The sequence below is a fragment of the Muscardinus avellanarius genome, assembly GCF_963383645.1.
Source record: "Muscardinus avellanarius genome assembly, chromosome: 5".
In the NCBI taxonomy this organism is placed as follows: Eukaryota; Metazoa; Chordata; class Mammalia; order Rodentia; family Gliridae; genus Muscardinus; species Muscardinus avellanarius.
This window is the reverse complement of record NC_137790.1, coordinates 3,494,753-3,516,104: the sequence shown is the minus strand read 5'-3', so window position 1 is coordinate 3,516,104 and position 21,352 is coordinate 3,494,753. Positions and strand designations below refer to the sequence as shown.

The following is a 21,352-nucleotide window of genomic DNA, read 5'->3' as shown; positions in this document are numbered from 1 at the left end:
GGGATCGGTGCCTGCCATTTTGTGGGGCTGTAGCTGGAGTCAGCGAGGCCAAGATAGGAGCTAGCCTAAAGACAAGGCTGGTGCTGGGGCCCCTGAGGCTGGAATTGAAGCCTGCCACAAGACAAGGCCGGTACTGGAGACAGCGAGGCCGGAAGCAGAGTCTACCGGGTGGCCAGGCCAGTGCTGGGGCCTTCAAGAGTGGGATTGAAACTTGCAAAGCAGCATACACAAAGAAATTTCACAGAAAAAAAAATCAGATGCTCTCCCTAATATGCAAAACTAGGAAGAAATGGGTAATAGGAGGGAATCTAATGGAAGAAGGGGCCCTATGGAGGAGCAGTTAAGGTGACCAATCAGAGGGGATAGGATGGGGGAGGATGGAATCTCTTTAAAGCACATGATGTACATAAATGAATATGTCAATGTTAAACACTAAATCAAGCATGGGATCGAGGGAGGGGGAGGGAGTGGGGTGGGGATTGGATAAAGGCTAATTGGAAGATGTGTGCTTGGATATTCTCACAAGTCTTGTATTCCATTGTAATGTTTGACTACAATGCACCAATAAAAATATATTTAAAAATAAAAATATAAAAATATAGACATTCATATATTCAGAGCATTTTAATATAAGTATGAAATACACACTTGGTTTTCAAAATCAAATTATACAAGAGACTTCTCCTGCCCAGAGCTATCCACTTTGAACATCATTTTAGGTTTGGAGCTAAGTTTTGACCCAAATGGGAACTGACTTATCCTGATCTTTCTTTCTTTCTTTCTTTCTTTCTTTCTTTCTTTCTTTCTTTCTTTCTTTCTTTCTCTTTCTTTCTTTCTTTCTTTTTCTTTCTTTCTTTCTTTCTTTTTTGTAAGTACTGTATCATAGAAACTCTTAGTTCAGCATATTAAGATAAGATAGGAATAATTATGCCTGGGAAACTGAGGCCGGACATCGAAGGTGCCTGTTGCTGGCCAGCCCCAGGCCACCCATGGGAGCCCCTTGCTCGCAGGCCTCATGGCTGGCAGGAGTGGGGGCTGCCCTCTCAGGCAAATCCGCCAGGTGCTTGGCTCCTCCCTGTGTTCTTGAGGCCCGGTCATAGCAAAACTATTCCTAGGCTCTGCGCAAGCTCCACTTGGAATCCTCGGGGTGTGGTTTGAGTATCTTCCCAAGAACATTTGGGCTGCTCAAACTTACCCAGGTGAAGTAGTGTGGGGTGGCCAGGAAGATCCGGAATCACGCCCAGGTGTGCTGGGGAGCTTCCTCCACCACGTAATGGAAGCCAGCCGTGCACCCTGGGAGCCGGGCATCCCATTCCGTGCCTCCCGCTCCCTCGCCTGTGCCCAGACAGTCACATCTGGGGCATGCTCTCCCCTGCGGCCAGCAAGGGGGAAGGAAGAGGCCAGAAAGGGACCGTCCCGGGCCCTCCTCCTGGGATGTGACCCTTCGTCACAGCGCCTCTTAAGCTGAACCTCCACCTCCCTGAAACTCTTATATTCCAGGGAGAGAGAGAGAGAGACAGGGAGAGAGAGAGGGAGAAAGAGGGAGAGAAGAGAGAAAGAGGAGAGAGAGAGAAAGAGGAGAGAAAGAGGAGAGAGGAGAGAGAGAAGAGAGGAGAGAGAAAGATGGGAAGGAGAGAGAAAGAGAGAAGACACAGGTTCACAAACAGACATGATTTTTGGAGGGTACTGGAGACTGAACCCAAGGGCATTCTACTTATGAGTTACACCCAAACCCTTTTTATTTTTTATTTTGAAACAGAGTCTTGCTAATTTGGCCTCCCACTCAGCAGGTTGTAGAGCGGGGCCAGGTTCCAGCAAGGCACAGGCAGCCCATGGTTTGGCGGAGAAGGACAGAGTTTGGAGGAGCCTAGGGGGGCATCTCTGAGTGCTGCATTTCTCCTGGCCACTCTGAGCATCGCCTGGGAGCTGGAGAGCACAGGTGTGTGGCCTTCACCCCAGGAAGCTGGCCCTGCCGCCCTACTGTGTGCAGAGCTTGCTTCATTAACTCCATTAGCGCCCCCTGAGCCCCACCCCCCACCCCGCCCAGAGCTTGGGGGAAAGGGGCGGGTCACGAGGCAACACTTTTTGTCCTTGGAGAGTCTCCCATGAGGGTCACGTTGTACTTATTAAGACAGGAAGCCAAGAGACCTGCTCCCAACCCCGAACTGCGTGGCCTGGTGACATTCACTCTGCCTGTGCCTCGGTGTCCTGTCCTGTCACAGTGCCGGCTAGTAGGACAGAGTACGCCAGGCACCCGGAGATGCACGCTCATCACCTGTTGGGTGGGGCGCTGCAGCCAGGGTCTCTGGGCCGGCCCTGATAGGAGGGAGACTGGGGCAGGGGGGGCAGAGCTGGGAGGCACCAGCAGGGGTCAAGTTCCAGGGATTTAGAAGCTGCAGGCCAGGGTCATGGGGCTCGAGCCCCACCCTGACAGGTGCCTGCCGTGGGCACGGGAGACCAGGGCTGAGTCAGCGTGGGCTCCTGCCCCCCCCCGCAGTGCCACAGGGTCACCCAGCTCTCCCAGCCCGAGAGAGGGTGGTGCCCGAGGGTGGGCCAGGGCCTCCATGGCAGGTCAGCAGGGCTTTCCAGACTGCAAACTCACCACCTCACCACCGCACAGACTTAGTCAGTGTGGCACAGAGGGTCGGCATCCCCTCTGCCTCTCTGTTTCCTAAGGCTGTCACTCTTCCTTACAGGACCCAGCTGAGTCAGAGGGAGGAGGAGAGGCGACGCCTCCGGGAGCTCCCGCAGACCAACTGTCACCGCCGGCTCAGCAGCTGTCCTGGGTGCGGCCCTCCCTCTGTGCAGAGTTTCCCTCGCTTCTGAAGAGGAACTTCCAGATGCTTCCTGAGTGCTCAGGACCTGAATGCGGAAGTTTCTAGAAGCAAACAAAGTGGTGACTCAGGGTGCTCCTGTCTCTGGGCAAGTGGCCCATGGGGGCCAGAGGGAGGCTGAATGCTGTGCCAATGTGGCACAGAAACCACAGGAGGGTCCCCACGGGCCCTGAGCCCCGCCCAGTACTGGGCTGGTGTCCACCCAGCACACCCAGGGGAGACTCGGGATGGCCCGTGGTGCACAGGGTGCCACCTCCCAGCTGGGGGCGCTTTCGGGGACGCCTTGCTCACTCTGGGGCCGCTGCGATGCCCTTGGCTCCAAAGCGCCTGTGGGTGGGACTGTGGCATCAGCCCAGGCTCCCAGGAATGCCCAGCAGAGCAGAGACGTCAGACTTGGACCGCAGGCCGGGCATGGTGGCTTGGAGACACCTGTGATCCCTGTACTTGAGAGGTTGAGACAGGAGGATTACAGGTTCAAGGCCAGCTTCAGCAACTTAGTGAGACCCTGTTTCAAATAAAAAATAAAATCCAGGCATGGTGGCACATGCTTGTCATCCCAGCATTTAGGAGGCTGAGACAGGAGGATCGTGGTTCACGGACAGCTTCAGCTACTACTTAGTGAGGCCCTCCTCAGCTCAGTGAGACCTTGTTTCAAAATAAAGAATAAAACATAGGGCTGGGGGTGACACTCGGAGGTAGCGTCAGCAAGAAAATAAAAATAAATAAAAAATTAAAAGGGCTGAGGGGCTCTGGCCCTGGCCTTGCCCTGCGCATGCGAATTCACGCGCGTGCACGTGTGCGCGCGCGAGCACACACACACACACACACACACACACACACGGTGTAGCACTGTAGGCTGCTGACCTTCCTGAGCACAGGAGGGTTGCCAATTGTGCTCTGTGTGTGTGTGTGTGTGTGTGTGTGTGTGTGTGTGTGTGTGTGTGTGGTACTGGGGTTCCTGGAAGCCCTTACCTCCGGGCTACACTCCCAGACCTATTTTTATATTTTTATTTGGAAACAGGGTCTCTTCAGCCAGCGTGGCTGGCTTCGAACCAGCGCGATCCTCCTGTCTCCGCCTCCCAAGCACAGGGATTACAAGCGTGCGCCACCACACCCGGCCCAATTGTACCTTTTTTATGTCATATCTAAGGCTTTATCTAACCCAAGGGCACAAAAGCTCTTTTGTGTTTTCTAAGAGGTTCTTGGTTTTACTGCTTATATTTACATTTATGATCTATTTTAAGTTAATAACGATTTATTTTATAATCCCTATTAAAATTAATTGACCATGAAGATAAGATCTATATTTTAGACTTTACTTTCTATTCTGTTGATCTATTCTTATGCCAGTATCACATTTTCCTATTTATTATAGTTTATATTATAAAATGTTTTGAAGTCAGAAAGCGTGAGATGTTTAGCTCTGTTCCATTTCAGTATTGTTTTAACTAATGTGGTTTTCTGAACTCCCATATCAATTGTAAAATCACCCTGTCAATTTCTGCAAAATAGTTAGCTTGCATAATACATAAGTATTGCATTGCATTTGTACATAAATTTGAGCAATATTTCATTTTAACAGTATACAATATGAAAATATAGGCTGCCTTTCCATTTTTGTTTTGATCTTCTTTAATTCCTCTTAACAATATTTTGTTAGTGTACAAGTGCAATATGTTAGTGTTGTGTTTTTACTGAACTTACCCAAACTATTTTATTCTTTCTGGATTCTATTATAAGTGGAGTTGCTTTAAAATTTATTTTCAGCTTTGCCTTGTTAGCAAATAGCAATGCATTTAACTTTCCTATATTGACCTTGTATCCTACTACCTTGCTGAATTACTATATTCTATTCATTTTTAGTGGCGTCCTTAAGATTTCCTATATAAGAGATTATGTTGACGCCAGGCTGGATGTGATGCGGTGGCCCCCTAAGGTTATAACAGAGCTGGAAGATGCCTGTTGCCCAGTAACCACAATTCCTGACTCAATCAAGTGTTTGTGGTCATGCTGGTGTATACAAACCTGCCGCACTGCCAGCCACGTAAAAACGCGCCATAGGTATATACAATTAGCGAGTTGCACAATACTTTACAATGACAATAAATGATGTTATTGGTTTATGTATTTACTATAACACACTTTCATCATCAGTGTGTCTTCCTTCTACTTATTAAAAAGAAAAATTTAGCCAGGTATGGTGGCGCATACCTGTAATTCTAGTACTTCAGAAGCTTGAGACAGAAAGATGTCGAGTTTGAGGCCAATGCATGGTACCTTAGAGAGACTCTGTTTCAAAATTAAAATATAAAAAGGGCTAGGAGTGTTGCTTGGTGGTAGAACATCCCTGGAGTCAATCTGCAGTACCAAGGAAGAAAGAAAGAATGAAAGAAGAAAAGAGAGGAAGGAAGGAAGGAGGGAAGGAGGGAGGGAGGGAGGGAGGGAGGGAGGGAGGGAGAAAACAGAAGAAAGGAAACGGAGCTCAGTGGTACAGCACTTGCCTAGCATGTGCAAGGCCCCAGGTTCAATCCCAGCACAGGAAGGAAAGAAAAGAGAGAAAGAAGTAAGGAAAGAGATTTACTGTGAAACAGTGCGCCATGCGTGTTACACTGGCAGCGCCCTCTTACCATGTATCTCTCGCTTACCACGTCTCTAGGTAGCACCAAGAGGCCAGGCTACAGGCTGAGTGTTTGACCGGCACTACCCAGGTTTATGAACGTGTGTTTTATGATGTTTTCACAAGGACAGAATCGCCTAACAGTGCATTTCTCGGAACCTGCCCTGTAGTTAGGCAATGTGTGGCTAAGTTAGTGGAGTGACAAATCCACCGAGGACGAACACCTGGCTGTGCTCGTGGGTGGGAGCACTGTGCATCAGCTGGGCAGCACCACAGGGGGCCGGTGTTCGTGCTGTGGAGTCTGGGTCAAGCACACCGCAGGCCTGTCACCACACTCACGCCATCTCAGAGCGAGTCGGGGGAAACGAAGGAAAGGAACTTCAGAGCTCTTGAGAATGGCCGCGAATTACCCAAGGAGCAGACAGGTTAGTGTTTAGCACTCTCTGGTCAGAAGAAGAAATGTCTATTAGGATTTTCATGAAAACACAGAATAAGAATGATCAGAATTGAAAATGCTTAGCCGGGTGTTGTGGCACAGATTTGTAATCCTCGTATTTTGGGAGGCTGAGACAGGAGGATCGCAAGGTCAAGGACAGTCTCAGCAACTTAGTGAGACCCTATTCCAAAACAAAAAATAAAAAGGCCTGGGGAGTAGCTCAGAGATAGAATGCCCCTGGGTTTAATCCCTAATACCACCAAAAAAAGGAAAGAAGGGAAGAAAAGAAAAAAGAAGAAGGGAAGGAAGAAAAAAGGAAGGAAGGAAGGAAAGAAGGAAGGAAGGAAGGAAGGAAGGAAGGAAGGAAGGAAGTTCATATTTCACAAAATGCCACCCCAGCTGGTGCCCAGTTCTCCCACACATCTTGGCCATGGTCATCCCTGCTGAGTGGAGAGTGGCTATTGTGGAATTCAAAGGAATTTGAAAGCAGAACCTACCCCTAAGAAACACGTTGTTAGCTAGGCATGGTGGTGCACAACTGTAACCCCAGTACTTGGAAGGCTGAAACAAGAAGGTCACAGGTTTGAGGATAGCCTCAGCAACTTAACAAGACCCTTAGCAACTTACCCAAACCCTATTTCAAAATAGACTAGGAGTGTGCCTGAGAGGTAGAATGTTCCTGGATTCAATACCCAGTACAAGAAGGAGGAGGAAGAGGAAGAGGAGGAGAAAGAGGAAGGGGAAATACTTTGTTTGCTAGAACCGAAAACATACTGAGCCACGGAAACTGCAGAAAGGATATACTGGATAACCCAGACCAAGTCTGCATCTGACCCACAAGGCATCATGAGTTGACGTAGTAAAGGCCTGTGAGGCGTGGGCTATGGAGGAGGAGATGGTTTCACTCAGCTAAGGATAAGTCCCTTGCTGTGGGCCACCTGCAGAGGCTTCTGCCCACAGGGAGTCCACTGAATTGTGCCCAAGGTGCCGATGGGCATTGGGTTGGACATTCCCACCCAAGCCAGAAGCCTCTCAGCTGACTCTTTCCACTCACCATCACACCAAAACCAAGTTCTATTCTATAAGGGGTCCACCTCCTTAAGCTTTAGGGCCATCAGGAAGTTGAAAGCAAAGTATAGGATCCCCCAAAACAGCCACATCCCAGTAAAAGCCTGCCTTGGTCACCGTGACCCCCGTGGCTTCTATTTACAATGGCGTCGGCCTATCTCCAGACCCAATAGCCCTGTTTGCCCATCAGCAGGCAGAAGCTAAACACCAAGGTTCATTAATAGATTATCTATATTCACATAGCACTCCTATGATATCTTGTTTTCAAATGTCTTAAGGAGACAGAGAGTTAATATTTAACGAGCTCCCACAGGCAGAAATATCATTGAACAAAGAACAATCAGTCAATATTATTAAACATCTATTGTGTGCACAGCCTCCAGCCCAGGAGCCTGGGAGGTAACAAGGAAGAAGAGGATGTGGGCACGGCTGATAAGGCCCTGTGGCAGAGGGCCATCATGAACTTCGCTCTAGTGGCATTCACAGTGACCTCGTGACTGCCCCCTGGTGGATCCACGTGGTAAGATGGGCCACATGGGTGAAAATGGTAATTTCAAAAATAAATTCAGACACCCTAGCAGTTGTCTGAGAGAAAAGATATGTGGGTGTTTGGGCCTCGATGTTAGCATATCACTCTTCTTAGCAGAGGAAGTCTTAAAGGACACGGCGGCCCTGAATTGGGCTCTGCCAAGCAGAAGGATGTGACTGAGTGCTTGAGTTGTGTTATCTAAAACATTAGGATGAGGCAGACCAAGAGGGATGCAAGAAAATACCTTCTCCAGAGCATCAGGACAGGCCAGATCATCCTAAGATTCAGAAAATGTGTGTCCAGTACTCAAATTACAGGCATCAGCTGCTCATGGACCGACACACAGTGGTCATGGCCTGGGTCCTACACCATCGAAAACCACTTTTCCTCCACCTTGTTATATTCTGCAACTGGAGTTTGCAAATGCAACTGATAGAAGAAGATTAGCAGGAGAGAGGCATGCACATTTTACTCGATATTTGTATTTTCATACTTGAGCACCTAGATGCTTTCATAGAAAAGAAGGAGGAAGCCAAAGAATGGTTAGATCTGGGGGCATCTAACAAAAGTCATACCACCTTAACAAAAGTCGGTAAAAGTGGAGAAGCACTAAGACGAAGGAAAAGGGGTTTGGGTTGTACTTTGTAGAGATTTAAAGCTATGGGACACTGATGGCGGTGCAGACCGTGGCAGTGAGGTTCGCTCGTGCAGACACACTCAAGGTGGCCAGCTCAGGGATGCGGTTGCTCTCCTCCTGCGGTAGGAGGGGGAGGAGGCACACCTTCACGAAGGGAAACGCGTGTCCTGCTTTGAGAAAGATGGGGAAGGACAAAGAGCCCCGTCTGAATTTGATGTTTCTTAATGGTCTTCAGCCCCAGACAACCCTTATGCCAAAGTGGCTATTCTGGAGACACTCTATTTCCCTCTCCTTCATCTTGGCTGAGGTGCTAGAGGATTGGCACAGGTTGCCCCATAGGACCTAGTGGGATTTGAGCTGTGTGGGTGTCCTTGGGTCCTGGCCAGAGTTTCCTGATGGACCACACAGTGCTTTCCTTGCCTGCCGCCGGAGGTAGGCACAGGGCGTAGGCAGCGGTGGCAGACACAGCCTGCAGCGTGAAGCAGGTCCACATGTTAGCAGCTGTGCTGACGTGCCATTATGGACCAACACGGGCTGCTGCTTGTCATGGCCATGCTCACCCTGCTCTGCACACCTGTAGACATTTTTGGTTGGTCCCTCTGACTCAGGTTTATTGGACCTGGCCTTGCTCACTGACCCGACTCCCTGGCCATCGCCCACTCTGGGCTCAGGCCAGCCTGGCTTCCTTCCTGAGTCGGAGCCTCAGTTTCATGGTCTTTCTAGATCTTTTCCAGAGAGTCATCTTCTACTTGGGGAAAGCTGCTCCCTTCCAGGCTCCCAGAACCCGCTGCAGGTGCAGAGAAGCCAACGCAGAGGGGTGTGCGTGGAAGTACAGTAGACGAGCCTCCATGATGTGGGCTGCTGACCGGCCTGGAGTGTGAGGATCTGCAGCTGTGCACAGCGCTGCACTGTGAGCCGGAAGGCAGTCATCCAGCAGCTGCAGGCTTCCAGCTGGCCCAGACGGCTCCTGGTGATTAGGACCATCAGTGAGCCCAGCAGTGGCTCACGCCAGTCACGCCAGAACTTGGGAGGCAGAGACAGGAGGATCACAGGTTCGAGGCCAGCATGTGGTAACTTAAGATCTTAATGTCTCAAAATGAAAATCAAAATAGAAGGGGGTGTAGCTCAGAGGTAGGACATATTTGTGTTCAGTCTCCAGTATGAAAGAAAGGAAGGAAGGGAGGGAGGGAAGGAGGGAGAGAGTACATTGGAGCAAGAAAGAGAAGGAAAGAAAGAAGGAAGGAAGGAAGGAAGGAAGGAAGGAAGGAAGGAAGGAAGGAAGGAAGGAAGGAGTGCGTGAGCAGGCTGTCTGGGCGCAGGCTGCAGTTGCGGCCGTCTGGCTGTGTAGAGCCGGGCAGCGGGAGCTGAGGCGGGCGGGCGGGTGGGAAGGCGGGCCCTGCACTTGCTCATTGGTGTAATGGAAACATTCGGATCATAAGTCAGTGCTGTCCGGGTGCCAAGGTACACTTGGCAGAACAATACAGCCATAAAACAGCAGAGGTCAGAGGGACCTGGAGCTGATAAATAGCTCCTGGGGTCATTGTGAGGCTTAGGGGTGATAGTAACAGGGCGCAGCCAGCGTTCCCCAGCCGCTCCATCTGCGAGTGCCTCGCACGGTGAAAAGCAGCATCGGCGTTCTCAAATCCTTGGCAGGAAAATCATTCACCACGCCTCTGCATTGTAGACAGAGTGAACTGCTACAAACACATTTTATTTTAGATAAGGGCCTTATTGGCAATATAATTTCTACCATGGACTTATTTTGCTTCTTAATATTAATTCTGAAGAACCTTTGTGCTGTATAAAAAATTTAAGTCAGCTGGTCATGGTGGCATGCACCCGTAATCCCAGTACTTGGGAGACTGTGACAGGGTTGCGGCCAGCCTCAGCCACTTAGTGAGGCCCTCTGCAACTCAGTGAGACCCTGTTTCAAAATAAAAAAATAAAAATAAAAACAGGGCTGGGGGGCGGCTAGGTTCCATCACTAGAATAAATAAATAACTATTACATCAATTCATCAGATAACTTACCTGTGAAAGGTCTTAGGGTGAATTTGCAATGTTATATTTATATTATTAATATTATTCTCATTAGTCTTTTGTACTTTTGAACAGTATTCCTTTTGCTTTCTGCATTTAGCCAACAGTCAAGTGTAAAATTACTGGGCGTGTGGCACACACTTGTAATCCCAGTACTTGGGAGGCTGAGACAGGAGGATCGCAGGTTTGCAGCCAGCCTTAGAAACTTGTGAGGTTCTCTGCAACTTAGTGAGACCTTGTTTCAAAATAAAAAATAGAAAATAGGGCTGGGGTGCAGCTCAGAAGTAGAATGCCCCTGGGTTCCATCCCCAGTTCTGCAAAAAAAAAAAAAAGTGTAAAATATTTGGACACTTTAACTTTATCAGAGAAGATTATGAAAAACATAAGCCCATAAAAAGATATTCAACATCATTTATTATTAAGAAATGTAAATTAAGATGAAAATGAAGTATCACATCAAACGTGCTTAGTAGCTACAATGTAAGACTAATGATATCAAGTCCTGGAGAACCAAGAACCTCTGGTGGCTGGTCCACTGTTAACGAGATGGAAACAACGATAACCACTCTCAAAAACAAATTTTCACATTCTTATAAGGTGAAACATACCATTTACCATTCTACCCTGCAATCCCACTAATAGATATTTACCCATTAGAAAAGATACTGGCCCACTGTTTACCCAACTGCGTTCAAAGACAGGCTCACAGTTGCTCATCACAGCTTTATTCATAATAATAAAAAACTGGACACGAGCCAAGTGTCCATCCACTGTGGAGTTAGTAAGCAAATCATGAAAAAAATCCCACCGGAATACTACTCAGCTACAAAAAAATCAAAGTACTAGTAAAGCATCGCAGGCTGCAGGTGGTAGTGGGACGTCTGTGCTCAGGTTGGCCAGCAGAGGGCGTGGGGACAGCTGCGGGAGTATGCCACGGCCTGAGGTTTTCTGGAGGACACACCATGGACTGAAAGCCCTGTGTCCTAGGCAGGTCGAAAGCAATGGCTCCTTCTCTGGGCCACATTTCAGACTGTATTACATGAACCATTATTGAGTGCTGAGCAGAAAGAGATTTGAGGACAGCCAGCCCTTGGCCAGGCTGGTGTCAGCGTGTCCCATGGCTCCCCTAGGAGGCCGGTGGGGCCGGAATGGCTTCCCTGGAAGCTGAGGAAGAGACAGGGTGCTTCCTAGGGTGGCATCCTGAGACAGACAAGCTTGGGAAGTGGGGAGGGAGGTGGGGGCACTGGTCTGAGGGGGATTGGAGACAGGAGCGGGCCCGCCCGAGGCCTGGGGGTTTCTGTCTATGTCCCAGAGGCAGCGTTGAGGCCACCTTCCCTGCAGCAGGCAGGGGATGGCTGGTCTCCTCCTCTGGTATGCAGCAGTGGTTAGAGGCTGCCCTGCTTCAGCAGGAAGGGAGGCTGGACTGCTGGCCCGGTGTGGGGGCCCGGGCTCAAGCACTATTGCTGTCACCCACCGTCAACCCAGTGTAGCAAGAGGGAAGGCGGGCCACTCTGGCTTCCTGGGAGCCATGGCCCCGGGGCTTGCTGAGGAGGTGCAGGACCAGGGGCCAGCTGCAGTGGGAATCATGGTGCACTGGGACCACATTGGCCAGGACCACACAGAGGCAAGCACTGCAGATATATAAAACCTCCAGAGAAAAAGCCCCAAAGTGTGCACGGGAGGGACTCTGCAGGGCTCAGCCTTCCCGGGAGAGCAGGCGGGGTCTCAGAGGTCTGACAGGTGGGTGTCTAATAACTGGGACCACTGTTAAGAGATGAACAGGACCACAGGTGTTTTTCCCGGTTAGCATCCCTCAGATGTTGGGATAGACATGTATTATTAACAAGGACAGGCATCAGTAAGCATCCATCCTGAGCTCGACCCTGTTCAGAGAATACCCCTGAACTAACCCACCGGGCCTCACTATGGGCCCTCAGTGGAGGCACCAGCCACATCCTTGCGCTGCTCCTGAGCAGAACCAGGCAGAGCTGGCCAAGAAGCCCACCCAAGGTCCCTGGTGTTGAAATCGCTACAGGACAGACACACGTGCGTAGTTTACTCGGAGTTTGCAGAGCTGACACACCCTCACTGCAAGGGCTGACTGGTGGCTCCAGGGCTGGAGTCACAGAGAGGAGGGAGATGTGCCAGCCTCCTCCTGCCAAGGCTGGGGAGGGCGAATAGTCATGGGGAGGCCGGTGCCGGGGTAACGGCCGGGGACACACGGACTGATAAACACAATTCACCATCAGCCGCGGGATTCCTGGGCTTCCTGTCTGTAAATGCCCCACTTGCTGAAACGTGTCCTCTCCGTGTCCCCAAATCAGCACACATGGCACCGAGGGTGACCACAGACGTGCACCACGCACGCACATTCGATCACCGACGCACACTCGCAGCCCCAGCTCCCAAGGGCGACACTGTTTCTGGCTTTGTTCATGTAAATAAGGGTCCTCCCGCCTACTTCGTGCCGTGGTTTTTGCATTTCAGGCTTCTTTTCGCTGTTTACTATGCCCACGTGCAGAGCCGCAGCGCGGTCTAGCGTCCTGAGTCAAGGAGGCTGGGGCGAGCCTCAGTGAGCAAACACGTGTGTCAGAGACACTGTCCAGGGAGTGGGACAGCGCTGTCGGCCTGGGTTCAGCATCAGCAGTTGGACAATAAATATTAAGCAAGGTGCCTTTAAGCAGACACATGAGACAGTATTCACTAACGTGCCTTAAGTGGACACACACATGGCCAAGGCCACGTGGGCACCAGTGTTCCGGGCTGGCAGGACGTCCCTGTTTCCTCAGGTGGAGGGCTCAGCATTTGGTAGCCCGGAGATGGTGGTGGCTTTGTAGGGGGTGACTTCCACACACAGGGGACATCAGCACGACGGTGGGGAGGGACACTCTCTCCAGGGCTCCCTGCTCTCTGGAGGCGGAGCCACCATCCGCAGGTGTGCAGAGAGGCTGTTTGCACATGGTCACTGAGAGGTCCAAGCTGCCAGCATTTGTCCAGTAGGGCCTGAATTGGGCCAAGAAGCTCTTAAATTTTATTTTTAATCTCTTCTACAACCCTGCTAAATATGTCATTATTATCCAGATTTTACAAACAGAAGCCCTGAGAGGCTGAGAGATGAAGAACCAGCCTGAGTGCCCCATCGAGGAAGTCGACCCTCACGTTCATGGGGTATCTGTCCCCTAGACCCCTCTGCCAGTGAGGTGACCAACCCCTCTCCACTCCATTCTTCTCAAAGCACCTTCGTCACCTGGGCCGGCCAGCCAGAGACCTGGGGAAGCCCAAGGAGGTAGGGAGGCTAAGACAGGTGCGTTGAGGCTGGATCATGCTTCCCTTCAAATCGGTGGTGGCTGGACTCCAACGCCAGCCCTCGCCGCCGCCTCTGTCTCTACAGGCCATCTGTGGGCTGGCAGTCACTGAGGCGCCTCTGGAGGGAGCTGGTCTGGAAAGGGAAGGAAGCAAGACAGGCAAGGGGGCTGCCTAGAGGTCTGAGGGGGCCTGGATAAGAAGGAGGCCAGGCAGAGGAGAGAGAAAAGTGAAAAGGGGGCCAAGGAACGAGAAATACTCGAGTTCTGAGCCGACGAGGCCCCTCCTCGGCTCACTTCAGAAGTAGGGGGGAGCCAGGCCTGGTGCACACGCTTGTAATATCAGCATTTGAGAGGCTGAGACAGGAGGACTTGGGGAGCAGAGTGGCCACACTCAGCATCGGGGGCTGGTGCGGGTCCGTCACGCAGCCCAGTATCCCATGGCAGAGGCCCTTTGCAGAGGACGTGGTCTGGGCCAGCTCACTCTGAGGCACGTGTTCAGAGAGCGCGGCGAAGGACAAGCCCGTAGCTGGCCTCCGCCGCCATCTGTGTCCGGTGCTTCGGAACCCTCTGATGCCTCCAATGCCCTCGCTGAGCTTTGGAGCATGTAGAAAGCAAGGTGAAGATTCAGCAGTAACTTGCAGCCAGCTGCAACCTCTTCTCAGAGTGTGGGTCCCCAGAGGTGTTCCGGGCCAGGCCATCCCTTGAAACACTTTTAAAACCCCCAGCCCTCAGGTTAAGGCGGTGGCATGGCCCTACCCCACCCTGGAAGGCAGAAACCCGGATTCCCAGGGCAAGGGGGTGGGCCACTGGGTGACGCTTGGGATGGAGGAGCACTGAGGAGGGGAAAGCCACCGCAAGCCCAGCCATGCCCTCACTCTGCACCCCTCCCCAAGCCCAGGATGCCAGGCCCCGTCAAGTACACACAGAGACTTATCCACGCAGCAGCCCTCAGGGCTGGTATCGTCTCAGTGAAATTCAGGCCACTTCGATGCCTTCACCCTGAGCATATTATCAAGGCTGCTCTCAGGCAGAGGGGAGAAACGTGGACAGAGTCAGGAGACAGCTGTCAACCTAGTCCCAGCCCCTGCTGCTCCCTGCTCAGGCTCAGGTCAGCAAGAGGAGCTGAGCTGCAGCCCGTGAGAACCTTTCAAAACCAAGAAGGTCGCGAGGCCATTGGTAAAAGCAAGGGGGTTCCATGGTCACGTCCTGAGATCCCGTGGCTGCAGGAGGGGGCTGGGCTCAGGTCATCGTATGCTCTGAAGGGGAGCGCGGCAGGGAGCTCTGGGGGCTCCCTAGCTCACGCACACGTGCTGCTCCATTGCAGCTGGCTGGCTCTCAGAGTAGACACAAGGGTGTAAAACAGCACAAACACTCACATGTGTACACACACCATGCACACACACGCATGCACACTACCTTCACCTCCTCTGTGTCCAAGAAACCAAAATAACTCAGCAGATTTTAAGAATTGTCTTTATTTGAAAAGACTGTATGTTGAACCACTAAAAAGATCCAGAGAAGATTGAGAAAACCCAGGGGCTCTGGATTTATAATGCCGCGAAGACGTGGCCTTTCTCCTTTGTCTTGACACATCCAGCAAGCCGGGGGTTCTCTGCAGCGGGCGCCTCCTAATAATGACAGTCTAGACATTTAAAGCCAGGATGGTTGGTGAGTGCTTGGGGAAACCAAGAGCCCCTGATCTCCAAAGCCAGGGTGGGCTTGTGTGCCAACAGGTGGGTTTTTGAGGAGTCCCTTCTGAGGGGTCAGGGGAGGGACAGGGACCAATGCCCCTGAGCCAGGCCTTCTCTGTGGGGCCTATTCCCCCAAATTACTGGAAATGTCCTAGGGGGACCTTTAGGTCACATCAGAAATCACTCAGAAAGTTCTGGAAGTTAAACGTTCTACTCTTAGGGTCCCTCATATCTTCAGAGGAAAAAGAAAAGCACCCAAGGGTCCGTGTCCTCTCTTCCTGGTTTTGGACAGTTTGGTCTGTTCTTTATCTTTCTAAGCAGGAGTGTGTTTACTTCCAGAGGAAGCCCTGCTGGACTCGGGGCCTCCAGCAGCTCGCACTGCCCGCCCCTGCTTTGTGTCCGTCCCCAGCTGGGCTCGCCCGAGGCCACCTCACCTTCCACGGACTCTGGGAAGAAACACCAGGGCACCTCGGGGACCGTGTCGGAGAAGCAGCACTGGCGGGAGGCGCAGTCCTCGGGGCTGATGCCCGGGTAGCCACAGTTCTTGCGTGCTGACACTTCCATGACGCACTGCTCGGATGCTGGTCGGGGAGGAACAGCACAGAGCGCATCAGACCTCCATCCCCAGCCCCCTTGGGGACCAGAATCCGCAAACTCCATGCATCCCAAGGACCTGCCTGGAGGTGGCTTCCCTGAGGACCCAAACAACAAGACTGGCCCGTCATCCCATGGAGCAAATCTGTATGGTGTGGCCATCTAAGTGGGAAGATCCAGAGGACTGGGGCAGGAAAGTCATGTCCCCCTCCCTGGACTCAGTCCTGCTCTATGAGGGGGCACTATGCCAAGACCAGGTAAGGCTGCCAGTGCCTCTTTAGGTGCTGCTCAGAGCTCTGATACCCAGCACTTCTAGCCCATTGGGAGTCCTTGCCTCAACTGCCTGTCTGGTTACCTTTCTGAGCCCAGCAACTCTGAGCAACAGTCGCAGGGCAGGAAAGCCATTCCCAAGAGTGTGGACCAGTGAGCCCAGCAGGGCAGGTCCAGGCATACACAGGGCTTTTCACACAGGACTGTTATCTGTGCAGCCTTGCCTCTAAGACCTGATTCTGGACAAGGTGCACTGACCTTGAAGTCCTAGAAGTCATAGCTTGCTTGGCACTGGAGGGCCGTTTCTGAGGCCCCATTAAATGCCTCCGTCTCCCTTCGGAAGCTCCTTCCAAAGCTACAGATTTAAAGCTAGCAGGCACCTAAGACTGTTTTATCCCTCAAATATATAAAGCAAAACTGATGGGTTCCCACACATGTCTGTTGAAAGAGAAAATGGTGTCGGCAGAGAGATGGGTAAGATGTGTCCTGCTTCATGCTGATCTGGTCCGTCTAGACTGACCAGACTGGAGTAGCTCTGTAACCCTGGGGCTAGCTCTAGTCTCAGTAGCCAGGACTGGCTCTAACTAACTGGACTGGGCTAGCTCTGGACTAATGGGCCTGGGCTAGCTCTGGAAGGCTGGCCTGGACTGTCTCTAAACCAGCCAGCCTGGGCTAGCTCTAGTTCCAGGCCTCCACAAGTGCCTGCTCAGGACTCTGCCTGTGAAGCTGGGTGTTGGGCTGCTGACCATCAGCCCAGCAGGAGGCCGTGGCTCTCGGAAGGTTACCTTGCTGTGGGAGGGGGTAGAAACACCAGGGCACCCCAACAACACTGGAGTCGAAGCAGCATCCCATGTCGAAGCACTGGTCGCTGGTGATGCCCGGGAAGCCACAGTTCTTCCTGTTGTGGGGGTCCATCCGGGAGCACCGGCAGGCGGCTATGGACAGACCCGCGATCAGCCCACCCTGCATTCACATGGCCCCCGCTCAGGGGCTTCGGGACCCTCCACGGCCCCAGTGGCCCCAAGAGCAACACACGGTGTGCCAGGGGCACCCGTGGTCACCCCGCATTTCTTGGTGGTCTACAGAGCAGAAAGCCCTGGCTGAGCACTGCATGCCGGGGTCCAGACCTCAGGGATCTGATAGCTTCTCCTCCTCTCAAGCTAACTCATGACTTTGCCCTGAGCCCCGGAGGGTCGCCTAAGGTGTTCACTTACAGGGTTTCTCGCCCCACACGAGGGTGCACAGCCCCAGGAGGAAGAGCATCGCCAGGAGCTGGGCACCTCGAGGTCCCATGCCTGCTGCGCTGCACCCCAGGCTGGCCTGCAGAGTGTGCGGTTCCCAGAGCCCGTGTTAGGTATTTTATCATCTTCTGTTTGTTTGTTCAATGAGTTCAGATAACCTTCCCCACCCCCGCCATGGCCCAAACCTCGGAATCCTTTGTGAGAGGGAGCTGAGATAGCCCATGGGGAGGCAGAGTGGAGGTGGAGGAAGCCCTGCCCTGTGCCCACGGGCTTCCGCCCGGCGACCTCCTGCACACAGCCACCCCCTGTGCTGGCAAAGCCGGGTCGTGCCAGGCTGCTGACGTGGAAAAGGGCCACCTGCGTCTCTGGAGCTAGGCACTCACGGGCTCACACCCAGGAAGGGATTAATGTGTCATTCCCGATAAAATGGCCACCACAGGAATTTTTTAAAAGATTGGGAGCTGGGCGTGGTGGTGCTCGATGTAATCCAGCATTCGGGACTCCTCTGTCAAGAGCAAGCTCCACCCTGGGGTTTCGAGAGCAGGCCAAGTCCTCAGGCTTCTGCCGGGTGCAGCTCGAATCCCTCCGGATTAACCCTGACACCAATGAGCAGCCAGGGGTCTCAAGCCTTGGAAACCTCGGAAGGGCCAATTCCCTGTCCCGTGTCCCCTCAACCCTTAGTCACCACCAAGACACAAGCACCCGAGTCACCAGTCTCTGCAAGTCTCATCCCCCTCTCCTCTGCACCCCACCTTGGCCCTGCCAGGATTCTTGCTGAAGCCACCTCGCCCATCACAGACTCATCTTACTCATCTGGTGGGCTGTTACCCAGAAGCCTGCATCCTGCATCTGCCTGACCCTGCCTGCCTCACATCCACCACAGCAGAATGTGCTCAGGCCCACCGCCCAGGGCACCAGCCACCCGCAATGTGCTGCTTCCATGCCAATAAGAAAAGGGCATAATTTCTGCCAGATGAGCTCCTTCTGCAGGCCAGGAGGCTGTGCCGGCACCAGGAGTGCCACTCTGCCCTGAGTGATTTTTTTCTTTTTTTCTTTTTTAAACTGGGAATAGAACCCAGGGGGCATTCTACCTCTGAGCTACATGCTACATTCCCAGCCCTATTTTTATTCTTTTTTTTTTTTTTGGTGGTACTGGGGTTCCTGGAAGCCCTTATACCTCTGGGCTACACTCCCAGACCTATTTTATTATTATTTTTATTTGGAAACAGGGTCTCTTAAGCCAAGGAGCCTGGCTTTGAACCTGCGTGATCCTTCTGTCTCCGCCTCCCAAGTGTGTGGGGATTGCAAGCGTGCACCACCAGGCCCGGCTTTATTCTTTATTTTGAAACAGGGTCTCACTGAGTTGCAAAGGGCCTCACTAAGTAGCTGAGGCTGTCTGAGAACTGGGATCCTCATGTCTCAGCCTCCCGAATGTTGGGATTACAAACTTGTGCCACCCGCCACCGTGCCTGTCTCCCTGGGTGGCTTTTATCTCTTCTTTGTCTCTTGGAACGCCCAGCCCCACCCTGTTTCCCCTCCCTCAAAGGCGCGCACCACAAGAGCTTCACACAGACACAGTGCAGAGGTGCTCTCTTTCAGGATGCCCTCTGCCTCCAGCATCTTCTCTTTGCTGTCACCACCCCGCTGTCTGAATTCTGGCCTCTAATGCCTTAGCAGCTCTGCCCTCCCTCTGAAAGCCTGCCTGTCCCTCTCCTCCTTCTCCAGCCTGACAGTGCCACCTGACAGTGCCACCTGCCCGGCCAGGGGCACCTCATTGGTCCCCTGCACCCGCCCTCTGCCCAGCTGGGCTGATGCCCGCATGACTGCGGCACTCTTGAAGCATGTTCACCAGCCCATCTGGCACTGTGTGGCAATGCAACCCCTGTGCCTGTCCTTCCCCACCCTGCTCTCAGCCCCCCGCAGCAGTAAGGCAGCAGGCCGTCCGAGGGCAGGATGCAGGAGCAAGGCCAGAGATGCCGGTGTTTCCCACCAAGCATGGCAATCTCACTGAGCTGAGGAGGCAAAGGCCCGGGCTGGAAGCAACCAAGGTGGCTGGATTCTCAAGATAGACGGGAGGAAGGAGCCCCAGATTGTGAATGGGAGTCCTCTGGGATTTTAGTCAAATACTAAGCTCCCTATGCCCCCCAAGGCCTGAAAAACTGGTTGCTGGATGAAAAACCATTGCTGGGGAGATAAAATAGAGAGTGCAGGTCTTGCGGAGCTGGGACTGTGGGGTTCTGAGCAGCCTGAGGTCACCTGAGGGTAACCGCCTCAGTGGAGATACAGACAGGGTCAGCGTGACAGCAAGCTGGCCAGTCCAGAGAAAAGGTGCCCTAGGCCCAGGTCAGCAGAGCTTTAAATCGAGCCATTTTGATGGTCAGGGCTCCAATGTATAAAATTGCCCCTCCACCCTCTGCTGCTGCTGCTGCTGCTGGGTGTGCAAGCCTATCAGCGCCTGCATTTCTCCAAACACACCCTTATCTTTGTGCCTTCCTGGGAGCCTCTCCCTCAGCAGTGCTCTGCCTTTCCTAACCCTAACCTTTCCCCAGCTCTCCTCCTCCATGACAGCTTCCTCTGCCTCCCCCGGAGTAAAGGGACCACTCTGTTCCCCAGAGCACCCACTGCCCATCTCTGAGCCACACCCACATTGTGATTGAATTCTTACTTTTCTGGTTCCTTTCTTAAAGCAGATCACACTGGAAGCTTACTGATGCCAGGTGATATGGAAGGATTTTATATGCTGTATTTCATTTAATCATTAGAGTGATCATCCCATGTTGGAGTCTAGGTGGGTGGAATAGTTTGCCCCAGGAGCACAGCAAGCCGGTGGAGGGAGGCAGCAGAGCCAGACCGAAGCCCCATTCATCCTTCATCCACGTGGCTCCCCAGCGCCCAGCCGCCTGTGTGCACAGGACAGGCTCTGAATGAGAGGACTCGGGTAGAGAAGTGGGTAACACCCAGCCCAGGACTTTGGGAAAAGCATTTGCCACCTCGTCTCACCCATTACCCAAATCATAAAAGAGTGTCTAGACACAAACGACTTGGATACGCGCGAATACATAAAGCCAGCTTGGCCACTGGCCTTGGCTGGAAGCATGTTCATTACCCAAACTTACACTGAGCCAGATATTCCTGAACAATCCAGGGAAGGCTGAATGACTTACACGTTCCATTTCCTCTCCCAGCGCTCCAGACTTCTGGAATTTTGTTGTGCCAATCAATATAGCGGGTCAATAGTGACATTTTTTAAAGCTTGAGGCTATATTCATAATAAAGAACTTGACCAAAGTTAGGAGCAAAAAATCGATGGACCAGCACGGATAAGAATTTGGTGCTGAGTCTGGGCAGGACTCACATGATGGATGTCTGGCCAAGTCACAGTAGGGAGGGGGCTCATCAGATGGACATAAAGTCGAGCATGGCTGTGATGTGTCTCGTGATGCCTCTCCATATTTCCTCAGAAAACTTTAGTCAGGATCAGAACTGCTTTTAAAAGTCTTAGTGTCTGAGCAGCTGTTTTGTGGGTTTGACACCATGCTGAGATAGCTGTAATCTAGCCAATTTTTAAATTCAAACCTATTTAAACCAAAGAAAAGTAAACTGATTTACTAGAGCAGAAACTGGGAATGATGGCTTATGAGCCAACTGCCTGTCTTTTTAAAGAAAGTTTTATTGAAACAGCCTTACCCATTCCTCTATGGCTGGGTTCTAGCCGCAGTAGCAGTTGGTAAGTTGTTGACGAAGGCCAGGCAGCCCTCAATACCTGGAATTTTGTAACTTTTTTTTTATATTTGCTAGTGCTCATTTTGTGTCCCAGGATGTGATCTATTTTGGAGAAGGTTCCGTGAGCAGCTGAGAAAAATGTAAACTCCGCTGTTGTTGGGTGGAATATTCTATATGTGTCCAACAGGTCCATTTGATTAACGGTGTTCTTTAGATCTGAGGCATCTTTACTGACCCTTTGTCTGGAAGATCGGTCTAGTATTGTGAGAGGTGTGTTGAAGTCTCCCAGTATTATTGTGTTGGGATTTTATGTGTGGCTTCATGTCACAAAGAGTTTGATTTACGGAAGTAGCTGCACCTATGTTTGG

General features: G+C 52.0%; 1 protein-coding gene across 1 annotated transcript; it reads right to left on the bottom strand.

The window, feature by feature from the left end:
• Positions 1-14,704: 14,704 nt before the first annotated feature.
• Positions 14,705-17,313, bottom strand: LOC308263187 (trefoil factor 2-like; the record flags this gene model as incomplete). The annotated part of the gene is made up of 4 exons (XM_080696076.1): positions 14,705-14,799; positions 15,591-15,737; positions 16,806-16,955; positions 17,235-17,313. 4 exons carry the CDS (start codon positions 17,311-17,313, stop codon positions 14,705-14,707), a joined length of 471 nt encoding a protein of 156 aa, XP_080552202.1.
• Positions 17,314-21,352: the final 4,039 nt, after the last annotated feature.